This window comes from Aricia agestis, chromosome 1, assembly GCF_905147365.1.
Source record: "Aricia agestis chromosome 1, ilAriAges1.1, whole genome shotgun sequence".
Classification (NCBI taxonomy): Eukaryota; Metazoa; Arthropoda; class Insecta; order Lepidoptera; family Lycaenidae; genus Aricia; species Aricia agestis.
In genome coordinates, this window is record NC_056406.1 from 15,208,508 (window position 1) to 15,228,888 (window position 20,381).

The 20,381-nt window shown below is 37.3% G+C and overlaps 1 protein-coding gene across 6 annotated transcripts in view; it reads right to left on the bottom strand.

Annotated features, from left to right (window-relative positions):
• LOC121727578 (probable phosphorylase b kinase regulatory subunit beta) overlaps window positions 1–20,381 on the bottom strand; it is a 56,572-nt gene that overhangs the window by 19,174 nt on the left and 17,017 nt on the right. For 2 of the 6 annotated variants that reach the window (XM_042115495.1, XM_042115488.1), the window contains exons 2-16: window positions 15,039–15,153; window positions 14,824–14,959; window positions 13,250–13,532; window positions 12,974–13,103; window positions 12,718–12,869; window positions 12,157–12,493; window positions 11,411–11,500; window positions 11,279–11,305; window positions 9,608–9,762; window positions 8,655–8,774; window positions 7,833–7,943; window positions 7,509–7,636; window positions 2,303–2,478; window positions 1,728–1,984; window positions 1,129–1,287 (exon numbers count right to left, since the gene is read on the bottom strand). In XM_042115495.1, coding sequence (XP_041971429.1) covers window positions 1,129–1,287; window positions 1,728–1,984; window positions 2,303–2,478; window positions 7,509–7,636; window positions 7,833–7,943; window positions 8,655–8,774; window positions 9,608–9,762; window positions 11,279–11,305; window positions 11,411–11,500; window positions 12,157–12,493; window positions 12,718–12,869; window positions 12,974–13,103; window positions 13,250–13,532; window positions 14,824–14,959; window positions 15,039–15,153 — 2,376 coding nt within the window. Of the gene's footprint in view, window positions 1–1,128; window positions 1,288–1,727; window positions 1,985–2,302; window positions 2,479–7,508; window positions 7,637–7,832; window positions 7,944–8,654; window positions 8,775–9,607; window positions 9,763–11,278; window positions 11,306–11,410; window positions 11,501–12,156; window positions 12,494–12,717; window positions 12,870–12,973; window positions 13,104–13,245; window positions 13,533–14,823; window positions 14,960–15,038; window positions 15,154–20,381 lie in introns of those variants that run through there. The other 4 variants (XM_042115503.1, XM_042115511.1, XM_042115518.1 and 1 more) reach the window with 4 other exon arrangements.

The following is a 20,381-nucleotide window of genomic DNA, read 5'->3' on the forward strand; positions in this document are numbered from 1 at the left end:
ATATGTTTAAAATAAAATGTAATTATTTTTCTAATTATATACTTACGTCAATACGTCAATACGTCTGACGTCAATACCTGTCAGCGTTAGCGCTCTCCATTGGCTATTGAAACCACATATGACGTAAAATAGGATCAATGAAATATGATAATGTAATAAGCAGATACGATCAAATGATCATATATATTGGATCCTATATATGATCATAGAAATGATTCAATATATATGATAACGTAATAACCCCCCTAAGAGGCTTGCCTGACTTAGGGGGATATTAGATTATCATATATATTGGATCCGAGATCATTGAGTCATTGATATTGGATAATGTAATACAGACATATGATTCATTTCTTCCTTGATCATAGATTTTTGACATTTGCTGAGAGATTGGATCCAATACGGTCATAGAAATAGGTGTTGCCAGTTATTTAATATAAAAAAGAGTTTTTAATTTCTTGTTCGTTAATATGTTTCAAATAATGTAATGTAATTATTTTTCTAATTATATACTTGGATAATCTTGCTGAAATAACAAAAAACAAGCCATATTAAAAATGATGATGTCTTTTGACAAATCAAATTCTCTGAGATCTAGTAACCCTGACGTCAATACCTGTCAGCGTTAGCGCTCTCCATTGGCTATTGAAACCACATATGACGTAAAATAGGATCAATGAAATATGATAATGTAATATGCAGATATGATCAAATGATCATATATATTGGATCCTATATATGCTCATAGAAATGATCCAATATTTATGATAATGTAATACCCCCCTTAGGTACTTCCGGCTTAAAAAAAATGGTTTACGTAATTTTTTACTGAAAGGTAGTCTATTGAATACACTGGTTTGCCACCAGGCACATCATGAGGGCAAAACATTTTTTTTTCAATTTTTTTTTACCTACTTCCGGCTTTGCAAATCCACGCAAACCGAGCAATTCGAGTTCCTATAGTTCTAAACTATCTATTTTCATAAAAAAATCCATGCACAGTGCACACTAATGAGGGCACTTTTGACAGCTCCCGGACTTAAGGTCCGGGAGCTGTCAAAAGTGCCCTCATTAGTGTGCACTGTGCATGGATTTTTTTCGTTAACTTTAGTAAAGCTTCTTTCCAACCTGTTTCCCGCTGACGAGCACTGTGGTGATGAAGGGGCTGATGGAGTCGACGGTGTGGTTGAGCAGCGAGGAGCAGTAGCGCACCGCGCGCCAGTGCCGCGCCGCGCCCGCCGCAGCGTACAGCGACTTTAGCGCCGACTGCACCGATGTGCCGTTCACCTGCACGTTCCGAGGGATAATGCCCGTAAATATCAATACGAAGTTCTTGCTCGGCCTGCGAGTTTAACACTGTGGTGCTATGCGCTAGGACCATAATATTATATCAACAGCTGTACATGTAACAGCTGTTGATATAATATTAAAATATTAACACATAAACAGCAAACATTACTAACTTAAACATCGTCAAAAATATCATCAAACCAAGACGCGTGAGTAAAAGATACAACTTGTATCTTCCGTCTTACGTTTTGTGTAAAATCTCTGTATTAAAAAATGTCATAAGCCATTTGCGGCGGATCTTAGATCATACCTAGAGCGGGCGTTCTAGGCGGGCCTCGCTCGAGGAGTATGGCTCAAAGCAGGCACTGATCGAGGACAGGCGTGTCCCGCGCGCGGTAGTCGGGGGCGGGGTCGTCGCGCCGCATCTTGTATCTCACCTCATATAGCGGGCCCTCGCGCTCGAGCAGTATGCCCCAGAGCTGGCACTGGTCGAGGACGGGCGGGTGGGCACGCAGCGCGGCGAGCACGGCGGGCGTGTCCCGCACGCGGTAGTCGGGGGCGGGCTCGTCGCGCGCCGCCAGCGCCCGCGGCACGTCCGTCAGCGACTGGTACCCGATGTACTCGTGCTCCAGCTGCTTGAACTGCGCGAAGTTCTCCGACGGGAAGTCGCCCTGGCTCATGAAGTCCAGGTGCTCTGTCGGCCAAACATAAAATTTTATGAGCCATGAGTCTCGTCCCAAAAAAAATGCGACGATCGCGTGGCCGACAAACGTGAGACAGAGAAGACATGGGAATTGGGATGTATTTTCAAAGTCACCATCAAACTAGATATATTATGTTCATCATGTGGGACCACGGCGGTCGCGGCGCTGCGATCTGTTGTGAGCCCGTGTTTCAATGGTTAGAAAGGCAGCTATTAAACATGTCATTTAATAACGTTACAGTTATATAGCTTATCTACAGGAATATATCAATGTATACCTATTACAATCGTTGACATTTTCATACTCACCGATACAGGAGCTCGATATGAGATTCTGCAGCCTTCCCAGGCGCACCTTGACGCCGTCACAGTAGCCCTTCTTGAGCATGGCGTAGAGGTCGAGCATCTGCTTGAAGTGCGGGTCGCGCATGTGCTCCTCCCGCACCAGCAGACACACCGTCGGCCGCCCCGACAGCCGCCAGTACCTGCACACTCACGCACCATTATAAAGGCTCCCAAACATAACTGCCAATGGGGAAGGCCGGTCGAAACTTTTCGTAGATGCCGCCACCTTAGCTTTTACCTGTCAATGATTTTGTCAAACAACAACAACAATTTTATTTAGTAGTTTTGCCTAATTTCTGTATTAATTATATTGAAATCATTATGTATTCGTCTTGGCGTGTAAGTGAGCTAAAAGCTGAGCTAATGAAAAGAGGCGCATCGCTTAACGGAAGACGGGCAGAATTAGTCGAAAGGTATAACCTCAAAAATATTTGATTTGCATTTTTTTCCAATAAAATTAGGCACTTATAGCCAAAAAATGGAAAAAATATGTACCTTTTTACAAATATTTTTAAGTTACGTAACAATATTATGTAAATATTCAATTGGAGCTTGAATTATAACTTGTTGTTGTTATTTATTCTTAACTTTTTCACCTTGTAGATTGGAACTTTACGACCGGAATTTCAATTTTGGAAGTGCAGAGAATCAGTCCATTGACGATGTGATGGAAGTTCCTCATGTTAGGACATATCGGGACATAAATGCTAGTTCATTGTTACCTCATGTAACCCAAACTCACCATACAACAGTAATTTTGCTTGTAAGTACTTATATAGCCCATGTACATAAGTACAAATATTTTCATTACAATTCAATCAAATACCTATAATCACCTATAATATTTTATTACTATTTTTAGTGATGACAAGAAAATAAGTGAAGCTAAGGCATTGTGTGAGTCCCGATACCTACCTTGTTTTAGCAAGAGGATTTGGATTCAAATATGGGGGAAAATACCTTTATTAAAGTAAATTGAAAAAAACTATGGAGCAGCTGCAATATGAAGTAAATTTAAAGCTTCACAAAAGTGGAATAGCACAGGAATCTAACTGTAAACAAGTTTTTGTTTCTTATAACTAAACCAAGTTTAGTTATAAGAAACAAAAACTTATTATTCAGCTATATCTGTAATATATTAATTATAAAGCATTAATGTGATGAAACTGGATTAAAGCATTGTTATAATATAAGATCATATAAATAAAACATACATTGATTTTGTACTTTTTATCATCAACAATACATTCCCTAAACTTACATAACATAAAACAAATAAAAAGTATTTCTGATGCTAAAGGCACATAAAAAGAGTTTGTAAAATTTTGTATGTTTTTGTTAAACCTATCAATCTCTCAATGTGCACACATTGCCTGGCAAGCTTCTGGTCATGTTTTAGCAAAACCCATGCTATTTGTGACTTGCCTTTTAAAAAAGTAGGTATGTTAATAGTAAATATTATGTTTTTTATTGCAAAGATTCAATACCTATTTGATTTGATTGAACATTAGAACCCCTGTCTGCCATTATAATACAGTCTCCTTCTTGACACTAATTATCTATTAAAGGACTTCACTGTATCATATTTTGACGGTCACTTGTTGCTCCGCCGTACCCTTGAGAACAATTATCCACCTGGGGTTGAGCCTACTAAAAATTTAATAGTATTTTTATTTTTGTATGAGCTAGTATGAATGATTAGCTCTTTGGGCAGGGTATGTGTAGTATCTGTATCTGTGTATCTGTGTTGATTCTCGAGACCTAAAATAATAATTTTATATTATAAAAACATGTGTGGAAACAAACTATGTCTACTTATATATTATGATTTACTTACAAAATATAGTTAAAATAATAACATACCTGATAAATACTTATGTTTTGGAAGACGGAATCATGGAAATGTTTACATTTTTATGGGGCCTAACTTCGGGCCTAAAGTTTTTCCTTATTATAGCTTTCAGCCACATCTTAGCCATATTAGGATCTTTTGGGAATTATAGTGGGCACCTATTTCTTTACAAAACGGGACTTCACACATCTTAGGCATGTTATTTATTTAAAATAATCGAAAATTCCCTTTTAATTCCATACACTTTGACAACTACAAGGTGAAAGCTACTATAGCGCCACTTTGACAGTTGCCAACCCCATTCGCATCGCATCGCAAATATCTGCGACAACACAGAACACTCATACAGTGCGTCAAGAAAGTGAAGAAATTAACCCTTCAGTAAGTGCCAAAATCTTTGCAAAAATGTAGGGTACGTGGTTTGCAAAAAAAAAATGGCACCCGGCCTACCCTCTTTGTACAAATAATGTAATAACCTTACATCTAATCCATATTTTATGTTTGAGTGAAAAATATTATAATATATGTTAAATTTTCTATCTATCAAGCCATCATAATATAGTATTTAGTCAGATGTGATATTTGTCTCATCACTGTAAACTTTGAAATCTATGTTTCTAACTATTTCGCAACAAATATATTAATACATTATTATAATCTCAATAACACAGAGCTATACAAACTGTTTATGTAAACAATTCTTTGAAATAACTTAACTTGTTATCAATAAACAGATAAGAGATAAGAGTAATAAAAACCGGTTTTGGTATTATACACAAGCAAACTTCGTCCTTAGTGCAATACAAATAAAGTTCAAAATGGCTGCGGCCGGCAAAAAGCCGTTATAAATAGGTAATTTTTATCTTGATTATTTTACTAAAACGATACCATTATATACTATTACTAGGATCTAAATCGTTTTGTACACGATAATATACGCTTTTAACGTCAATTATTTACAAAAATATTAAACAAATCGCGTTCAAATCACATAAATAACAACCAAATTTTCTCGTGTAAACTAGAAGTTATTACGATGTAAGTATTTCTTTCAAATGATTATCTAAAACTATTTATAAATTATAATTAATAAATTAAACTATTTTACTACTTACATTCGTTAAATCCATCAATAATATCAAACAAACAACACAACATGGCAGAACACACACGAAAAATTCACGATTTTCAAATGACTGACAAATATTCGTCGACCACAGATTGTATAATATTTTGCATGCAGAATGTGGCAAATTTATCGTAGATCATAACTAACCAAACTTCTTCATACAAAAGTAGTCTCTAAGTCAACGAAATACGTAATTCAATCGAACGAAAGAGCGCGGCCACATCCGGCCGCTTGGGTGTAGACGGAATGGCTGCAGTATAATCTGTGGCGGCCGGATCCGGCCGCTTGGGGATTAAAAGGTTAAAAAGTGGCAACATCGTTATAGTGTCAGCCCTTTCAAATCAATCTAAGAAAAAAGGAGGCCTAAAACCTAGATAGGGTTGTTGAGAAAGTGATTATGAGGAAGAGGAGAAGGAAGAGGAATTGTCACGCGCAAATTTAGAGGATGCGGATGAGGATGCGGATGAGGAAGCGGATGAGGAATGGGATGATAGGAAATTATAAATACTAGCGGACCCAAAACAAAAGCCATTGTTCAGTCTGTACATACATAATAACTAGGTACATACATCACACAAAAAATAATTAAAAGGGCATTTTCCAGTGGACCAAACTATGAATCTAAACCATTCTCAAAACACACACAATAAAGAATCATCAAAATCGGTCCAGCAGTTAATTAAGGAGGAGCTCAGTAATAGACAACACACGCACACAAAAATAATTGGCCAAGTGCAAGTCGGACTCGCGCACGAAGGGTTCCGTACCGTTATAGAGAAAAAATAGGCCAAAAATTGTGTTTTTGTATGGAATTTTTTATTTTATTTTAATATTATTATTAATCATTAATTTACACATACAATTAAGGACTTTGTGAAAATTTCAAGTGCGTACCTGTTGCCATGATTGATTACGAGCAAAAAAAAAAAGCCGAAAAAATCAAGTTTGTTGTATGGGAGCCCCCCTTAAAAATTGATTTAATTTTGTTTTTAATATTTGCTGTTATAGCGACAACAAAAATACACAATCTGTGAAAATTTCAGAAGGCTAGCTATAACAGTTATTGAGATACAGCCTGGTGACAGACAGACGGACAGACATCGAAGTCTCAGTAATAGGGTCCCGTTTTTACCCTTTGGGTACGGAGCCCTAAAAAGATGAGTGAATGATACACTCCTCGCGCTTTGGCGCGTGCGTTGCTATGATTGGATACGCCGTACGCGACGCGCATGCGCAGTGAAATTCCTCATAAATTCCTCTTAAATTTTGAGGAAGCGATAGCGGAAGAGGATTTTTTTATTTTTATTTATGAGGATGCGGTAACGGTTGAGGAACCCAAAATATTGCGGAACTTCCTCATTATGAGGAAGCGGAAGAGGAATCCTCAGCAACCCTAAACCTAGAGTGTAATGAATAAATAAATACCTAATAGTACCTAATAAAATAAATCTTAGTCGTCCGATTACCGGATGAATTAAAAAAATAAAAATATCTGTAGCTATAATATCTTCGAAAATATTTAAGTATTTAAATCATAATATGCTGTAAAGGGCCATAGAGATCTATATTAAATCAACATTACAATGTACGGTATTTAAAGTATTTATTAGAATAAGGATTGCTTAAAATCGCTTCGAAAATTAGCCATTATTTGTAGTCAAAAGTAAATGACAAAAAATGTTATTTTGGGATATCCATAAGAGATAGACATATTATACCATCGCGAAGTTTTCTGTTGAATTTCTCATTGCGTACAATACTTCGTACATTATTTTGATAAATCTCGTAGGGTTCAGCCTGCGTTTGCAATGTAAGCGGAAAAAAATGAAATTATTTACGACATCAGATTAGACACTGCAAAAATAACAGTATTTCTCCACTATTTAATGAATGTTATTATACCTATAAACCTTCCTCTTTAATCAATATATTTATTAAAGAAAACCGCATCAAAATCCGTTGCGTAGTTTTAAAGATTAAAGGGAACAAAGAGACATGAGGGAAGAAAAAGCGACTTTGTTTTATACTATGTAGTGATATCAAAAATCGATCGTTGACGACAGTTTTCACAAAATTGACGTTGGTGGAGAAACTGAAGATATTATAAACTGTATTGCGAGGAACATCTATACACACTTTCGCGTTGTATATTTTATAATTTCAGTGAATTTATTATTATAACAACTTACTTTCCGACAAATTGCAGCTCGGTTTTGATGTCGTCTATGAGCAGGGCCATGTCTCGGTACAGGTAGAACTCGGAGACCTCGAATATGAGCGGGTAGCATAGCACCGTCATACCGCATACTCTATATATCTGCAATATTTTTTTGTAAAGTTTGTATCATTAAAAATTATAAGTCATATACCAGTGTGTTAGTGATTCTTTGTAGGTCTAATTAAGTATGTACAGAATATATAGTACCTACTTTAGACCTACAAAGAATCAGTTATAACATTTCAGCCAATCAATGTTAAAGTTATGTAAAATACCTTTTAAAGACATCACTCACCTTACTAGTACCGAGAGAACCGACAGGTCTGATGGGGCGCCCAGTCAGCTTCAACTTGGGACACAGGCCGAGCTCCCGGTACACATGCACCAGCTGAGTGGAGCTACATATCTGAAAACAATGCATTTATGACTTAAATCATATTAATACTTGGGTTTAAATGCTTGTAGTAGGCTGTATAAAAAAGTGATACAACTTTCGGGCGCGTTCAGACGCGCGTGCCGCGCTTGTTATTCCATACCGCATACGGTCTACGCTACAGCAGAAGTCAGAACACACGACTGAACGTGCCCTTAGGGTGTGTTTTATATGTGTGTAAGTAATATCTTCTATTATATAAAGTCTTTATGAAGAGCATTTAAAGAGTTACTTTTGACTTCTACATTTCTGTAAGAAATCCCCCGACATCATGAATTTACCTATACAATAATAAAAAGTCTCATTCTCTAAAAAACTAGTTTTGTGAATAAAAATGTCACAACACTAACTTAATATTATGATCCAATACATAAAGCAGTGGCGTAGCCACCTCGGGTGGCACCCGGTGCGGAAGTTGGTGGAGTCACCCCATCGAAAGTAAAAAGATCGCGACTGTAGAACGGGGAATCCCCTACGACAGCGTCAGCCTCTTATGCGGAAATCCCCGAATTATACAGAGAGCTGAGCTAGTGCAGTGGAGGAATCCCCGAAAAAGATTTTGTGCTAGCGATTTATTTTTGAGATTTCGGGTGGGTGCGGGCCGCCGGCCCCGCCGCCTTCTCTTTGCTACGCCACTGTATGAAATCATGTAACGAAAACGTACTAACAAAAGCCTCGGCTCACCTGCACGGGTTCGACCTCGTGCGGCGTCTGCGTTTGTATGCCGTACGTGCCCATCATCGCCTGCAGCCGCATCGACTCCGCGATCAGCACTACTTGCACCACCAGGTCCGTCGCTATACCCTGCACTCAGAACGTCATCGGTATACCGTAAACACGTTATTTCCCCTACTAATAAAACTAGTTACAAATAGCGCAGATTACTAAGGGTGGGTTGCACCAGAGGCTTGGTTAAAGTTAAATTAGCCTTAACTATAACGTTAAGGCTAATTTAACTTTAACCTTAATTTTATCCACAGAATGTGACAGAAGACGTTGTTGGTCCGACAAGGCTTTAAATGAACGTGGGCGGGGCGCTGCTGGTAAAGGAGAACTGCCAAAAATGGCGTTTTTGTATGACGACAGCGTTAGTTCCTTTTTTTTTCGCCACATGCATTTAAAGCCTTGTGGAGCTCTGTGGATAAGGTTAAATATGGCGTCCATTTTTGACTTTAACCAAAGATTTGACATTTTGCATTGTAGTTAAAGTTAAATTAGTAGATTATATTATAGTTAAAGTAACAGGTATAGTTCTAGTAAGTTGGTGCACCCCACCCTAGCTAGTTACCTTACCATAAAAGTTATAGCGTATATTGACAGTTCAAAAGCACACAGAAGGGTACTTACGAATGTCGGTTTCGCCTTAAGTATGATGCATGAAAGGAGTTTTGATCAGATTATAAAATTATTTTAAAGTAATGTCTCAAAGCAATATTGTATGTTATGCTTCGTATTATTATCTGCGTTAACCGTACCTACCGTTTTCCAGTGTCAAAATATCCTATATTCTTTCTCGGGACGGGAAAATATTCCCATACCAAATTTCATCAACAACAGGTGTTAAGCTATTTAAGCGTAAAGAATTAACATACAAACAGACAGATATACACACTTTCGCGTTATATAGATATAGTCACCTGGAATGCCGAGTACCGTCCGGCGCGTCGCGGTCTGTTGTAGGAGGGCAGATATCGCCGGATCGGGTCCAGCTCGTTGACGTGCAGCAGACCGCCCGTCAGCAGCTGCGCCAGCACGAAAAGAGACTGCGCCCACAGGAACAGACCACCCGTATCTAAAATATCAACATGTAAGGTATAAACTAATAGCAGTACCTATAAAAAGGAAGTTAGTGGTGTTAAAGGCGAGACCGCACTAAGCGAGACTACGCTGCAGCAGAGCGAAATTTCACGTTCCATAGCACTGACGGCAGCTTACCTCATATCTATACTAATATAAAACGGAAGAGTTTGTTAATTTCTTTGTTTGTTTGAACGCGCTAATCTCAGGAACTACTGGTCCAATTTAAAAAATTATTTCAGTGTTAGATAGTTCATTTGTCGAGGAAGGCTATAGGCTTATTTTATCACGCTAAGACTAATAAGAGCAAAAAGAAATACAGGAAAATGTGGAAAAAAAAAATGGGGGAAATTATTTGAAAGGGCTTATCTCACGAACTACTAGAGCATTTTTTCTGTTATTTGGGTGAGATAAGAAGTAGACCACGTGAAGGATCATAGGCTTTTTTGTGTTCTAATTTGTCTGTGAAATATTTAATTTACACGGGCGAAGCCGCGCGGAACGTCTAGTGATTTCATACAAATAAAATAAAATTAACGACCGCGGCGTGTCGCGTCGCCCCGCTGCAGCGTAGTGTCGCCTAATGCGGTTTCACCTTTACAGTTAAATGCGAAAGAGTGCCGAGGCGATAAAGATATTTTGTAGTGCAAATTAATAGGCGCAGAAAATAACAAAACCTCTATATACAAGTATACACAACACCTTAATTTCTACATAAATAAGCTTTAAAAATTAAACTTCAGTAGGCATTAAAACTGCCTTTGCGGGTTTTATATAAGTACCTATAAGGTTAACCTAACCAATGCTTAGACTGGATTGCACCAACTATGTCTACAGTGCAAAATGTCAAATCTTTGGGTAAAGTTAAAAATGGACGCCATCAAGACGCCATATTTAACTATAACCATAGAGCTCGACCAGGTTTTAAATGCATGTGGCGAAAAAAGGAACTAACGCTGTCATCATACAAAAACCGCAATTATTGACAGTTCTTCTTTACCAGCAGCGCCCCCGCCCACGCGCACGTATAACCTTGTTGGATCAGCTGTCATCTGTCAATTTCTCCTGGCAAATTTAAGGGTAAAGTTAAATTTACCTTAACTATAACTATAACTTTAACTTTACCCACGCCTCTGGTGCAACCCAGTCTTAGACTGGATTGCACTGCAAAATGCAAACAAATGGCAAAATTCGTTTTATTTTTAATTTTTATAGATGAAAGTAGTAGGGACTTAGTAGGGACGTCAACATGATCCAGGGGGGGGGGGGGGGGGGGGCTGCCCCCCCCCCCCTCGGTACGCCCATGAATATAGGTAATGTAACAAGCACTCTTGTAAATGGTACGTTTTTCGTAAATCTCTCGAATACACGTGAGCTTGAAAATCCGCAAAAGAGGTTTTAGTGCAAGCGAGAAAAAAACACAAAAAAGGACTGCAGTTAAAAGGCAAAAGCTGAAAGATCAATTTGTTAATAACAAAACGAAGGCATTATCTAGCAGTATTTTGGGTTACCTTTGCCGTCGTTCTCATCGCGTTTGTCTGGAATTTCGTAAATTAATTTAATACTTTTATCCATTTTATATCATTCGTAGTTTTTTATCATTACATTTTTTCAGTAAAGTTCCCGAAAAATTGTATACTTACTGGCTGGGATTCTGCGAACTGAATATGGTTCATTGCGTTCATTCTCTATTCCGTCGCGAGGCACGTAATAATACCAGGGTATAACAGGATCTGAAATATTATAATGTTAAATGTTGCTTAGGTTTATACGTGGGAGAGCCATGCCTCGGCACGAATGGGCCGGCTCGACCGGAGAAATACCACGTTCTCACAGAAAACCGGCGTAAAACAGCGCTAGCGCTGTGTTTCGCCGAGTGAGTGAGTTTACCGGAGGCCCAATCCCCTACTTTATTCCCTTCCCTACCCTCCCCTAATTCCTTCCCATCCCTACCCTCCCCTATTACCCTATTCCCTCTTAAAAGGCCAGCAACGCACCTGCAGCTCTTCTGATGCTGCGAGTGCCCATGGGCGACGGAAGTTGCTTACCAACAGGTGACCCGTTTGCTCGTTTGCCCCCTTATTTCATAAAAAAAAAAGTTTTGGCCTAATTAATATCAAATGTTTAATGTTTAAATTATTACCCGACTTTACAGCTTAGGTTATTAGTTTGAGAGGTGTTGTTTGGTTTTTAATTACCGTTTTATTAATATTACTTACTATTAAGAGTTTCTGAATAGTAATTAATATTAAAAGCACTAGTTTTAGTATTTACTATATTTTAGAAAGTAATACCTTGATTGTGGGAATCGCAGACACAATAGAGTTTCAATTGTTATGCAGCAGCCGAGGGCCGCTTGGGAATCGATGGGTTAAAACATGTTTCTTACCTCCATTTTCATCCATATAAATTCTCGATTTAAGAAGCTTCTGATATTCCTCAACTTGATCAGGCAGGGTCCTGAACACACCGTCGATGATCATCATCACATAGAACAGGGGCCACTCGGACTCTAATCCATCGAACTCCTTCAGTTCGCCCTCGTGGTAGTATCGCCTGTTGGGGTCTTCGATCACACACTTGTAGCCGTCTCTGCTGAATCTCTTGAAGCCATATCTGCCTTGGAGACGATTGAGAATATTATTTTTCGTTAACTGAACTAAAATCTCCTCGTGGGTTGCGAACGCTGGAAACGAAATTGTGGGCAGCAGTGCAGCATCAACACCCTAAAAAATACAATAAACTTACTTTTGAATCTTATGTTTATATATTTTCAACATCCAATTTTCATCTCAATATCTCAATTAGGATTTAGAATTTAAATCTTTAAAGATTATTATTCATATAATTAATTTAATTTTATCATAAGATGCTTATGTTTTGGATATGTTTACGATTCTTATATAATTATCTTTAAGCATGGTTTTGAGATTATTTGAACAGAACCTACCTTAGAACTGGATTCTCGTGGCAGCATGGTCTCGAATATGCTCCTGTTACGATTATGAGCATCAATGTCTACATAAATGACGCTCCAAGACGCGCCCTTGTCCCCAAATAGATTACAACCATTAATCGCTTCTAGAGCAGCTTTGGCCATGCCTGCAAAATTCATAGCATGCATAGTTTGTTGTTGTTTCAACTTCAAATATAAGTACTTCTATATTTGAAGTATATCACTTTTATTTTAATTATTAATTTTATACCAATAGATGAAGCATGGATCTCTGGCTTTCCATCATTGTATTTTGTTCCTCTCTCCCACATGCCATAATCTGGGGTGCGATAGGCTCTCTCAACATAATATACCAAGTTCTGAACAAAGGCTACTTCATCCTGAAATGAAATTAAAATCTTAAACCTGAAAACATCTTGCTTTTTACCATTTTATTTGTGGTACTATACCATGTGGTAAAAACAATTTTTTAATAATTTTAGACGTAATTAGCCAATGCAATAAAATGTTAACAAGTCCTACCTACTTGTGTATAGATAATTTGTAGACCAGAAGTTATCATTTGAACAAGGAACAGCAGGTAAAGGGAAATAACATCTATTTGTAGATGATGATACTGATCATCAGCAAGAACTGGCTCGCCTGTAGTAAGATGGAACTTGACATGTAAGGCATGAGCTGCGCTCTGTCTGGTCTTAAATGCTTCAACTCTTGGAGACTGCTTGATCCAACATTCCAATATTCCTCGCATGCATTTAACTGTACTTTGACCAAGTTCATAAGATTTTCCCCTGTCATCATCAATGCGTCTAAAATAAGAAAGACAAACATATTGTTAATTAAACAATTAATTTCACAAAGGGCTGCTATTTAAAATAAAGTCCCTACTACCCCATACTGCCTATGCTAGCAAATACAAATGTAGACTCCAGAACCATCAAAATGTTCTAGCTGGACAGCTAACAATCCCAGAAATAAATCGTTGTCTAAAAAAGAGACGAGACATATTTGACCAGGACAGTCAGTCATATGACTGACTAAATAATAAAGGGATGTATTCCACTGGGACTACCACCCTACACTAACGGCCATTCCCAATATTTGATCTATCTCTGGTTTTGCCCTACTAGAGATAGGAATAACTCACATAAGACATTAGAGACATATATTTTATGTCAATTGTGAGCTATTCCTATCTCCAGTAGGGCAAAACCATAGATAGATCAAATATTGGGAATGGCCGTAAGAAGCCAACATCCCATCTGCTTATAGCCTGAAGGCTGATTGCAAGATTCACGTAGAGGAAAAAAAAGAAATTAAACAAATATAATATATTATTATTCTCTCTAAAATAAGAAAGACAAAAATATTGTTAATTAAACAAATATAATACTTATATTATTCTCTCTTCAAACTAGTATCCTTTTTTTGATATTATAAATTACCTTTTTTTGATATTATTTTGATATTGTTAGGTATGTCCTAAGGTGACTATAATTAAAACTTTGTAGGCTCAGATAATTATATATTAAAACTCTACACAGTATAATACTTAGTAGCTAGTACAATTATTGCGCGCGGGTACGCTCTACGGTTCCTTAAGACATACTGACTTTAAACTCTAAAGAAGCATTGTATGAATGTGAACTGTGAACTATGCACTCTACACATTCATACATCATAATGACCCTTACATTATTATAATCCATACTGCTGTCTGCTGGCAGTGACAGCATATTTTTTTAAGAATAGTTAATTGTATTTATTAATGTCAGATTAATGCCTGTTTTCACCAATGGTCTCCTAACGCTAAGTGTTCCCTAGCCATCTTTGCAGGTCAAATATCTCTTAAAACAAACACATTTAAAAAAAAGTAATGTTTTGCAAAAGTTCTTACAGCCTAAGGACGAATGTGACACACAAAAATTAGTGAAATCTTGAAGGATATGTCTTGTTGTTGACTTAGTGTTAGGAGGCAGTTGGTGAAAACAGGCATGAGTATTTTATATCAGAACAAATTAATGGACTGCCTGCAATTGCCAGATGCACCTAGTTTTAAAATGTAGAATAATGGATATAATATCACTTAAAATGACTTACCTGTATGCCTGATATAAGCCCCACACAGCAGAAGCACAATAGATACTGTCTCTAACACTGCCAATGTGTAAATCTGATGACAGCACGGGGAACAATCCTGTTATAGGACTTTGGAATCTTAACAGTTGCCGCTTAACTACAAAAAAAATTACTTATATTAAATACTTTAAATTTTTTTATGAACTTCTTATTTTTGTAAATGCTCTTATTCTTACCTATAGCATAATATATATCTAATTGCCTCACTGTATCCTCATAATTTGAGATTTTTAGATATTGGTGGGCATTAATGTCATCAATGCTTCCTTGCCTGATCATATCGTGAAATATCTGTAATAATTAATGTAGCAGTATGTACATTTTATTTATTTTTAACAGTACTTACTTACTAACTAAAAAGTTGCAAAAGAATCTTTTTTTGTCTACATAAGTACATTCAGATATATGTACCTACCCAAATATATACTAGTAATATGTGACCCTACCTATCTGATTTTGGAGTTAACAGGAAGTGAAAAACTTTGGAAGTAAACATTCTTAAATACTTATGAACATCATAATACAGTTTGTTATTTAGGACTTTACCGTGGTTTAGGATAAAAGATAGAACAAACAAACATACACTTTATTACCTGTCACCACTATAATTATTATACCTAATACTTATATCATAATTTTTACACAATATAATGGAAAGATAAACTCTTGTAGAAAGAAAATCTGAACTAAAGAACCATAATGATATATTATTTTCCTAGTAAAAATTAAAAAAACCTAACGTAAACGTACATAAATACGGTAGGTACCTACCTATGTTTTTGATTTTGCCTTTGACAAATTTGACCTTCATTCAAGGCTTCAAGCACAGATAATACTAGTATAAAATATTTGTACAACTCGGGCGAATTAACATGACACCTGGTTCAATTGACGTTTCTCTTAAGTACTGAGTGCAAAAAAAGTTTTTTTATTTTAAGTTATTTAAAAAAAAAATAACGTTACCGGAACTAGTTATTTTTATAGGGCTACACTAACCACAGTATTAACCAAGTACGAGTTGGACTCGCCCAAGGGTTCCCCAGCAGGAATACGAGGTTTATGGATGCGTCCGATAATTTGTATCTAGCTTCATATTAATATATTCCGTGAGTAGCTAATTCATACCACAGACGCACGGCAATGTTCAAACGTTAATACGAATAACAAAAACTTAACAAATTTAACGTTCAAACGTAACAACTAACAAATAACACAACAAAACTCAACAAAAATCCAAAAACAATAACCATTAACTACTAACAAATAACTCCGAAACGCAAACTCAATAACACACGTGTAACGGTAACAGATATAATATGCTAACGCTACTGGACGCGTACGACGAGAGCGGGGTGCTGCGCGGGGAAGCGAGGGAGGGGTAAAATTTAAGCCAGGTGTCAAGTTAACTCGCCCGAGTTGTAGAGCTTCAAGTTTTTTAGGGTGGGTTTACTACATAGCATTATATTATGTCTATGGTTTACTATGGGTTTACTAGAGTCTGGCTAGTGAAAGATGAGACTGGAAAAAAGCGGCAAATTCAAAAAATCAACGTATAACCACAGAATATATATTAGCAGTACCTACCAAGGGTTGGTATAACATCCCTGTCTATAGCCGGAATTATATTTTTGATCTACGAACACTTGGGGTGGGCAAAAGTGCTGTCAACAAGAGCTGCTCAATTAACGCCAATGAATTGAATAAACAATTTACTTGCGCCACTAGTTCACTCAATCCTACTCAGAAGTCCCATACACTCAATCATCTTGCCAATTTACCGATTCCTGATACCTCGCCCTTTGTACTAAGTCACGCCACTGCAGTAGATGTTAAAAAACACATTGCATCAATTACCTCGAATGCCGTATATCGTCGCCACTTGTAGTGTACTCGGTTATCACCACAATTCCAGGAGTCTCACAGGCTCGACAACACACGATATTTACGGGTCACAGGCGCACGTCCGCTCTCGCCCTTGGCTCTCGCTCTAGTGACGTGCGTCTCACCCTACCGTGAGCACGAGACGGTGTTTATAACTATTAGGATAGTTATACAAATAAAGTACGAACACTACATCCTGGTCCACATCTTCAATCACTGTATTGATACTTGTGTTTTCCCCAGTGCTTGGAAAGATGCTTATGTAAATTGCCATTACCTAAGACCTCGAAACCAAAGTTGGTGTCTGACTTCCATCCTATCTCAGTCTTACCTTTCCTCTCTAAAGTTTTAGAACGGTTGATCAGTCACCAGCTTACCAACTTTGTAATTCTAAGTACCTGTCAGTCTGGCTTTCGTCGGGGGCACAGTACCACTACGACATTAATAAAAGCTCTGATGACATTCTTTACGGTATGGACAATAAACTGCTGACCATAGACTTAATATATACTGTCGTACTACTGACCATGCTAGCATTATTAGACTTTAGCAATGCATTTAACTCAGTCGACCATGACATTTTGCTGAGTTTGCTAAGGTGTATCAATCTATCAACAGCAGTAGTTTGCTTGATCCGTACCTCATTGGTCGACGTCAGAGAGTTAGGTTGGATGATTCTTTTTCTGATTGGGGCTATATCTCTGCCGGTGTCCTACAAGAGGGGGGGTCCTGTCCCCACTTCTTTTTGCAATTTTTATTAATTCGATTACGGGATCCACTTCTTTAATATCTCATTTATATGCTGATGATTTTCAAGTTTATACCCATACCTCTCTGTTCAATCTGCCTGGTACTATTACTTATTTTAACAGGGAATTAGAATTGATATATGATTGGAGCAAGGGTCACGGCCTGGTAGTTAATCCTATGAAAACACAGCTAATTGTTATTGGTAGCCCTGGCCTTGTGTCTAGAATTGACTGGAACAGTATGCCTCCCGTACGCTTAAATAATGTTGTTATTCCTTTTAGTAAGTGCGTAAAAAATTTGGGTGTTTATTTTGATGACACATTATCTTGGTCTCACCACTTAAAAGAAGTTAGTAAAAGGATTTATGCAACCTGGTTCTCTGTCTGTCGCCTGCGTTACCTCTTACCTATCCCAACCAAGATAAAAATTGCTGCATCTTTATTCCTGTCAATTCTGGATTATGCTGATGCTTGTTTGACCAATATCACCGAGGATCAAATAAATAAGCTCGAGCGACTTCAGAATCTTGCAGATTTATCTTCGGATTAAAGAAATTCGATCACGTGTCTGAATATCGAAGACGGTTACCTATACGTTTTCGTCGAGATACTCGTATCCTGTCGCTTGTGTATTGTATTATATATGATCCCAGTCTACCCCTATACCTCAAAGACAAATTTTTATTTCGCCAAGCCACTGTAAAGGAGCTAAGATCTGCGTCAAACTATCATCTAGAAATGCCCGTGCATCAAACCAAATACTATGATTCCTCGTTTGTCGTTACCGGTGTTAAGCTCTGGAACTCCTTGCCTAAGCATGTAAAACTTGCAAAATCGTTAAACTCTTTTAAAAATCTGGTCAAACTGCACTACTTAAAAATTTCAAATAATGATTCATGAGTATGTTTTGAGTTACAATTATTGGAATGTCCGTGTTGTTCTACGTCGTTATTCCGTATTTATAACAATATAAATATAGTATTAATTTATGATAAACTAGCTGTTGCCCGCGACTTCGTCCGCGTGGACTTCAGTTTATAGCGCGCGATGTCAACAAAATTGGTGTCAAAAGCTTTTATAAAAAAACCCTGGTACCCCTTAAATCAATACAGCTGTGCAGTGTGCACACAATAAGTATTTCATTTTTTTATATTAAACTTTATATTTTATGCCAAATTTTAAAGCTTATTTAGCCCTCCAATTACACAACTTTACCCATAAACTATTTATCATTGATAGATTTAAGGTTACGTCACTGCACAGATAAAGTACTGAGTTATTTAATACCGTAGAATAGATATAACAATCGAAAAAAATCGAAACTTAAATGTAAGATGATACCACGTCTTATAGAAAGACTTTTGAGCAAGCGTCAGCGCGATGTAGAAGACGCACGGTGCCATCTATTATGAATTGTTGGAACTAACTTAATTTGAACAAATTTACGCATTTTCACCCCCTTACAACCCTTTTTTCCAGTAAAAAGTAGCCTATGTCCTTTCTCAGGCTTTAGACTATCTACAAAATTTCATTACAATCGGTTCGGAAGTTTTGGCGTTTGGCGTGAAAGCGAGACTGACAGACAGACAGACAGACAGAGATACTTTTGGCGTTTGGCGTGAAAGCGAGACTGACAGACAGACAGACAGACAGAGATACTTTCGCATTTATAATATTAGTATAGATTATGTGCACACTGCATAGCTGTTTTTGGGTATTTTGATTAATTAAGGGCCGCGCTACACCGGAATGGAGCTGCCATGCGAGGCGAGCACTTTCAGCGCTGACATTCCGGTGTAGCGCGGCCCTAAGAGGGGTACCATCAGGGTTTTAAAAAGTTTTTAAATTTGACACAAATTTTGTTGACACCGCGCGCTATAAACTAAAGTCCACGCAGACGATGTCGCGGGCAACAGCTAGTTATGAATAAAAACAATATTATATAGTAAAGTAGGTATGATTAGTTCTGTTACAATAATAAAGTAAAAAATAAAACGCCATCTGTTTTTATATATTAGAATTAAAATGTTGATTGCATTGATATATTTTCTGGATGGAATATAGGCCAACACGGTACACTCGAACTCCTTTATTTTAGAGCGCCTTAATCTGTTGTCAACTTGTCACGTCATATATTAGAAATGCAGTAGGAGTTCTATAAGTATATCTATCTTAGATTGATTATTATTATACCAAGTGATTATAATTGCGGGATGATGAAGATTTGGAGAGGGAAAGGAGAGCGTTGGCAGTCCGCTGCAATATGCTGGCCCGTAGATTTGCACGCTGTACAAATGACATAAAATTGCTCCTGTTTAAAAGCTTCTGCCAATCGTTTTACACGTGCAGTCTATGGATCAGGTTTACGCGGCGGGCTTACAATGCTCTCCGAATCCAGTACAATGACGCGCTGAGGATACTGCTGGGAAAGCCACGGTATTGTAGCGCATCCACGATGTTTGCACAGGCTAGAATTGATGATTTCTTTGCCATAATTCGTAAAAGAACATCATCTACAATGGTAAGACTTAGAAATAGTACCAACAGTATCCTCAGAACGTTGGCTGGAAAAATTGACAGCCCGTTTCAAAAATACTGGACAAGTGTACACCTCAGTAGTAATAAGAAATAGGTTAAAGTAATTTACTAACAAATACTAACTCTTAATTATTATTATTGTATACTAACCAAGCTACTAACACATCTGTTGTTATTTTTTATTTTTTTGTTTTGTAAGTGTTAGGCTACATTATGGGCTATTTGGTCTGAAATAAAGATAAATTATTATTATTATTATTATTATTATATTATTAAACATAATATTCTAACGTATTAAAAACTATAAACAAAAACATACTAACTAATAAGTATGATTAGTTCTATGTTACA